This window comes from Lagenorhynchus albirostris, chromosome 4 (assembly GCF_949774975.1).
Source record: "Lagenorhynchus albirostris chromosome 4, mLagAlb1.1, whole genome shotgun sequence".
In the NCBI taxonomy this organism is placed as follows: domain Eukaryota; kingdom Metazoa; phylum Chordata; class Mammalia; order Artiodactyla; family Delphinidae; genus Lagenorhynchus; species Lagenorhynchus albirostris.
Window position 1 is genome coordinate 124716686 of NC_083098.1, and position 7288 is coordinate 124723973.

Consider the following 7288-nt stretch of genomic DNA (forward strand, 5'->3'; position numbering starts at 1 on the left):
TTTATGACTTTGACAACATTTGATGATCAATTGGTTATTTGACTTTTCAAAGGGTTAACTAATGCCTGCTTTAATAATACCTTGAATAATGATAATGGAAATTTTTGTTTCCATGTGATTCATTTTGATAGAAACCAAATTGTCACGCTGACCTTTCTTATGGCATGTTTTTCTGAATGTAATTTCTAAAAGGGGGAGACTTAGCAATTTGTATTGTGCTGAATTTTATTTATAGTGTTGCTTTCATAATTTACTTGGCATACATTTATTTTCTGGAAACGTTTATTGAACTCTTATGAATAGTTGAGATGTACCCAGCATCCTTCCCCTTTTTGTCCTCAACCTTGCTACTTCTTGTTGACCCACATCTTACAGGAAAGGGGCTTTGCCTTTTTGCATGGGTGAAGCATATAAACTAATTTAACCAACCAGCCCAACCCTATACCAAATAAATTCAGTAAAAGTAACTCTCAGTGTTTTGGGAATTCTAGAAATCAGATTTCCTCTCTTCCTCTCTACCATGTATGTAGTGTGCAGATATGAAGCCTTGAACATCTGTAGTCATTTGCTGCCAAAAAGACAATCTGAGAGGAACAGAGCCCTAGAAAATCCCAGGGAAATTGATCTGGGCCCGAATCATGTTTAATGTCAATCACAATTTAGCTCTTGGCATTGCCAGTCATGTGAGGAAATACTTTTCTTGCAATCATTTGCCAGTTTGAATCAGGTCTGCACTTATTGGAAAATGAATTACATACATAATGGATAAGAAATTTGTTACCAGGAATGAGGTTACAAGTAACAGGGGAGAATTCTTTAAAAGTGAGAGAAGGGCTTCCCTGGTGGCGCAGTGGTTGACAGTCCGCCTGCCGATGCAGGGGACACGGGTTCATACCCCGGTCCGGGAAGATCCCACATGCCGCGGAGCGGCTGGGCCCATGAGCCATGGCCTCTGGGCCTGTGCGCCCGGAGCCTGTGCTCCACAACGGGAGAGGCCACAACAGTGAGAGGCCCGCGTACTGAAAGAAAAAAAAAAAAAAAAAAACAAGTAAAAGTGAGGGAAGTGAGAAAAAAGACCACTCTGAAAAATCTTTGTTTTACAATTGCATGGTGGTTGGTTAAAGTGAAGTTATTGTACTTTGGACCTAGAGCATGTGCTACCAAAACTACTGTATTTGGCAACTGAGAAAAAAAGAAATAGTAAGATGATGGATTCTACAGACAAAACAGAAACAATCTTGCTTTGTTATGTACCTCTCAAAGCAGAAAGAATAGAAAAGAATGTTTTGCCAAGCGTGGCTCCTCTGTCTTTGGTGTGCAATACACCTGTATTAGTTTAATTTGCAGGGACCCCCATGATTGGGAAAGTTGAATTACTTACAACAAGCCAAATGGAAGGTTATCAGAAGCAGAGATATGAGAGACATGGTAGGAGAATATAGAGAGGAATAGGAAATATATGGCCTTATCCTAGCATATTTTTAAAGCACTGTCTCCTGAAAAAAATATAAGCACTCACATTATGGAAATAAAATCAAACTAAAGGTTGAGAGAAGAAAATAAATATAATAAATACCACTACAGTCCATTGGTTTCTCTAAAGATACAACATATACCTATATATACATATATATATATACACATACATATATGCCTATATGTACATATATACACATGCATATATGTACATATATACACATACCTATATGCATATATATACATATATACACATATATATCTCTAAAATATGTCTTATACAGATAAATGTTTCCCAATTAAAGATGGAAGCAAAGCTATATTTATAACATTATTTTGAAAAGCCTTCATAAGAATATGATTTTCACATTATTTAAGGTTAGTATATTAAATGTTTTCAACATGTAATTAGATGACATTCTTTTTATAGATATAAATCAAGTAAGCATTATTTTCCAAAATGATTTACAGGTTAAACAATATTCTTCTAAGATGCTGTGGATACCAAACACTCATGAAGAATGATTTTTAATACACATATCAAAAAAGTTATTTAAGTCTGATTTCCTTTTAACAGTCTTTAATTTTCTGATTTCCAGTTTACAAGTGTTTAAAATGGACAAGTATGATTTTTCCTCTTAGTAATAATGTTGATTCAAGATATTTTGATTCAATATATGGCAATAAGTCTCCACATGTTAACCATTAGTATCTTGGGTTTTTTTAGTGGGATGTAACACTAACAACCACTACCTACAAAATACATCATTATTTTGTTGGTTTTACAAATCTCTTCTCCACTTGTCAATTCAAAAAAAAAAAAAACATTCTAAGAATTAGGGAATACGGAAAACTTAATGAAATTGACTTCCAGATTTATAATCTTTCTATTTTATCCTAGAAGAGAACATTAAAAATATGTCATTGCTATAAAAGACCATCTTGTTAACGTTACAAAAGATTGGTGGGAGCAAGAACTGTGTCACTGATACGTGGAGCTTTGGAGTTATCTCTACAAATTAGGAAAATGTTCAAAGGTAAAAAAGGAAATATAGCAATCCCTAAACCATGTTGATGATGAGTAGCTTAGTCTAAACTAAATATTTTTCCACTCATAATAATCATCCTCCCCTCAAATGCCTTTTAAAAACATACATTACACAGTACAGTAGCAGAAATCAAGGACAACACAGACTATTTTCAAGAACAGAAAAGTCTCCAGCGAAGAAAGGTATCTTATAGCAAAGAGCAGACTTCTTTAGAGACATTAGTCAATTAACCTGCAATTCATTATGAAGATTTTTCTTTCCTCATATGGGGAGAGTCTACTCTATTTGAAGTTGCCACACCGTTTTCTGTTCCTTTTCTAGAAAACCTGCCCTTAGTCCGTTTCTTCTTCACACTTGGGGCCTGAAGAGGAGCATCTTCTTCCATCCACCTCTGAAGCTGAACATTAAATAAATTCCATGTTATGTATGCTTGGATAGTGCAACTGGATGACAGAACAGCAATTTTCGCTGCCAACACGTTCACATCTTCGGTAGTGCCGTCCGAATTCCCATTCTGCCCTCCAGCCAGGTGAAAACCAACAGTGATCACAGAAACAATTAAAGTCACGAGTCGACCCAAAATAAACACAATGGCCCACAGAGAAAACTCTTTCTGGTACTTTTCATCGCTAAAATAAAACAGGTCGCAAAAGTGGGAAAGGAATTCCACAAAATAATGCATCATCAAAAGAAGAAGTCCCAGGTGATTCAAGTACAAGAGGTAAGCTCCCGCAATGTGAAAGAGGTGAAGACCAACGTAGACAACTTGCTGGGAGAGATCTTGAGGTTTGATTCTCTGGAAGTAGAGTTCAGGAAAGGCGTGAAACCAGTAAGCCAACTGTGAGATATAGAAAAACTTCATCTGAAATGTCATCATGTTATTGGGATGAGCCCTCCATAAGACAGTCAGGTCTGACAGGCAGTTTTCAGAGTGTAGAATGAATGTGCCCCAAATACAAGAGACAAGGAAGAATACACTAAACTGACCAGATTCGTTAAATTTGCTTTGTTTCGGTTTGGGGAACTGCATTCGCCTGTTAATTCTATCCAAGACATACTCTTGAATAGTGGCGTGAATGATGATTGCCACCAGCATGTAGAAGAACACTGTGGCCAAATCTTTGGCACCATAATGATAAAGGAACTTAGGTGCTGTGGCTTTTTCTTCTGCTTCTTCGGCAGGGAAGGTAACACCGTGCTGGAGAGTAATAAAAACGATCGACACTTCTGCTGTTCCCTCGAACATGAGCCCCAGCACGAAGAACATCCCCACACAGGCGACAAGGTCCGCATGATTCTGCAGGATGAATTCCTGGCTCAGGACTGGGGGGTTCTTGGAGCCCTTCTTACGAAACGTCATGGTGGCGCTTCCCAGTTACTCACCGACGAGCGGCAGCTGCCTCCCCGTGGCTGCTCCTCAAGGCGCCGCCGCCGCCGCCGCCGCCGCGGCTCCGGGGACTTCACTCCCCATCCCGGAGCCGGTCCCGGGTCGCTACGGCCACCCAGGAAAAAAAAAAAGAAAAAAAAAATCAAAGCTGCTGGCCGAGCAGGACTGAGCATGCGCGCCAGGGCCGGCGGAGGCAGGGAAGGAAATCGAGCGCCGCGCCCCTACCCGGCGCCAGGCCCGGGGTTGCGAGCGGTGATCTTCCACGTTGATCGGCGCCTCTTTACATCCACTGCCAGCGTCGAGATGCTCCTAAATGATTTATCCATATCATCTTCATTACTGACCGTGACAAAGCAGGACAGAACTCTGCTTGTTTTTCAGCAGCATGATAATGATAAAAACCAGCATAGTAATAATGATAGAAGCAAACTCTCCTAGTGCTTAATATTTACCAGGTGCCTTTACTTTTATAAATGGAAACTTTCTAGAAAACTCAGGGAAGAAAATAATAGTGTTTTTAACCGTTTTTAAAGATTATTTTTATTTCTTCCAAAGGAGAAACTGAGGCACAGAGGTTAAGTGGTATGCCCAAGATCACACAGCTGGGAGGCGTTAGAGCTACGATTTGAATCCAGTGCCTGTGCTCTCGACCATTGTATTCTAGTACCTCTTATTGTAAATCAGTCACACCTGGAAATATTTTGCTAGCGCAGCAACAGAGCGTACTCAAAAACAGTTCCCCGATTGGCAATAATAATTGTGGCAAAAATATTGTCTAGTCAGTAATCAGATTTATTGCATTTTAAAAGATGGGGAGTTGGTGGGAAGGGGAAAACTATCAGTTCACTGAAAGGTCTTTTGGCTGCAAAGCCCACAAGTGAATTTCCTCTCTCTAGCAGATAAGAAACTCATGTTTCATTATTACGGTTTTTGCACATAATTTTGCTTAAATTCACATATCAGAAAACAGCTTCTTTTGTAAATGTAAATATCTTCATCAGTTCAAAGTTCATATCAGCCTTCAAATTTGTCTTTGCAGGCAGAGCAGTTTTCTTGTTTCTTCTGTGTTGCATGAGATCATTGTCATTACTGATACAGTTAAGGTTTGAAGCTTGGAATATACATTTCAGAAGAATAAGTGCTTCCTGATTTAAATAAAACCCACTTTAAATTTAGAATGCCTAATTGCCTTTTATCATTGTTTCTCTGTGTGCTGTGCACTGACAAAAGATGCAGTCCAACCTGTGTAATGAGTTAAGATACTGAACAAAGTACTCTGATCAACAGACAGTGTGCCCGCATTTCCTGGAAGAGCCAAACAGTTGTACATATACAGAACTAGTTTGGAAAGTGCTCTCGGGTTAAGGAGTGTGCCTACATATTTTTCTATAGTAAGAATTCTCTATTTCTTGACGGATTCCTTATTGGATAGTCTACTTTTTTTTTAACAGATCAGCTGCACAGTATTTGGTTTTCCGAGCTGTTACTCAGTTCTTGGCTCTGACAACTCAATTTTGAGTGCTTTTTGAGGTTAACTGAATCAGTGAGGAATTATAAATAGAGGTGTCAAAATGAGGGCATCAAGAAATGAGAAAAAAAAAAAAAATCGAGCTTGAAGGCAGTTGCCAGGGAGGAAATAGTCAAGGAGAAGAGCAGTGGGAATTGTTGAGTTTATTCAAGAAAGTGCGAATTTATATACTTTTTTTCAAAATAATCATAATTTCAAATATAGAATTCAGTTTTCTTATAGGCATAGACAATATGACTGTAATCATTTTGTGACATACTAACTAAATATAAAACTAGTTGTGCAATTCCTGAGCTGAGATTTCTGTTTATATTTCTGTTTGACAGTTTTGACAGGCCTTCCAACTCTACCTATGCAAATACGATAGATTTTGCCTCAAAAAAGGAACATATCAAAGTGAACAGAACAAATATTTATGCATAGTCGTGAAATGGTATTTTCTTACCAAAAGGAAAAAAAGCCATTTTCAGCTAGCTTAAAATTATCTCTTAAAGGAAAAAGAACATTCTCCCCATACACACACACTTATTTTTTGAGTAGAGAAACTTCTTCAGCTATCAAATTATATTCTGTAGTCTAAATTATTAATTTAAATTTTATATTAAATACAGTGTATTTGAATTTTAGTTTCATATTTACTATTAACATCATCATAAAATTATAAAAATGTCAAATTTCTAAAATTATTGGAATCTGTAAGAGTACTGTAGTAATATATAAAATGCCGTTTGCTTTCAGTAGTTTTATTGGCACTATTTGACAGAATAAAAAGTATATAACAATATCTTAAAATTTTGGATACCACTATGATTATTATATCATTTAATGTATGGGCATGTATTCCTATTTTATGCCCTATGCCTGTGGTATTAAATTCAAATGGAGACTTCTGCTTTTGTCATTAAGAGTAACTATAATTGAACTTCCACTCCTATTGTAAATAACTGAAAAACTAGACAAATTATATGAAATAACTTTTTTTTTCAGATATTGGAGAATAAAAAAGGAGGGAGAGAAATGAGGAGAGCCCCACAATTTGCCCCAGATTTCTGCCTGGATGCATTTTCTAGTCCACTGTGCAGAGATGGAAGGAGGGTAGGGCAGCCAAGAAGAGCCTCCTGGAGATGTTGCTGAATTGAGGAGAGATAGGAGAAGGTGAGGCGACTAAAGTTTGCTGGGCAGAGTAATTTTGCAGAGAAAGTTAAGTGATTAGAGTGCTTTGGAAATTTGCATAAACATTCCCTAGAGGCTGCCTCTGATATTAAGTTTTGTATGCATAAGGTTAGAATACATGAGGCCAAGCAAAGAACAGTAGGAGAAATGTAAATTCAAAATTTTCAAGAATCCAAACAGAACTAGGAGATTTTGAAGTTTGGAAAAGTCAGAAGGTAGAATCCCCTTGGAACACTTGTGAGACTACACTCAGTCAAGGGCCAAGAAAAGTCACAGTCAACAGGAAGGCTACACTTGCCCTAGGGAAAAAGCGAATTAATGCGTGCCTATAGCTTTCAAGAAGCCTTCAAAGGATCAAGGTGCTCCACAAGGAAGTGTCTGCCAGAAAAATCCACACCTTGACAATGTGAAATTCACATTGTTTAGCATCTATATAAAATTTATGAAACAAAAGCTAGGTTCAGCTGGGTCTATCAGAATGTCTACATGTGACCTCTCCATGTGGCGTTGGCATTGTCACAGAGCAGTGGCTATAGGCTCTAAGACTGAGCTTTGTAGTGAAAAAAAAGTCGAAGTTTTGTGGCCTTTTATGACCCAGAATTGGAAGTTATGTCATATAATTTTCATTGTCAAAGCAGGCACAAGCCTTTTAACTTCAAGGCGGAGCTGGCTGGG

At 37.9% G+C, this 7288-nt stretch overlaps 1 protein-coding gene across 1 annotated transcript; it reads right to left on the reverse strand.

Annotated features, from left to right (window-relative positions):
- Window positions 1–1832: 1832 nt before the first annotated feature.
- TRAM1L1 (translocation associated membrane protein 1 like 1) lies at window positions 1833–3958 on the reverse strand. Its single transcript, XM_060147412.1, has one exon. The coding sequence runs from the start codon at window positions 3883–3885 to the stop codon at window positions 2767–2769; it is 1119 nt and encodes a 372-aa protein (XP_060003395.1). The 5' UTR covers window positions 3886–3958; the 3' UTR covers window positions 1833–2766.
- Between the last annotated feature and the right edge of the window lie 3330 nt (window positions 3959–7288).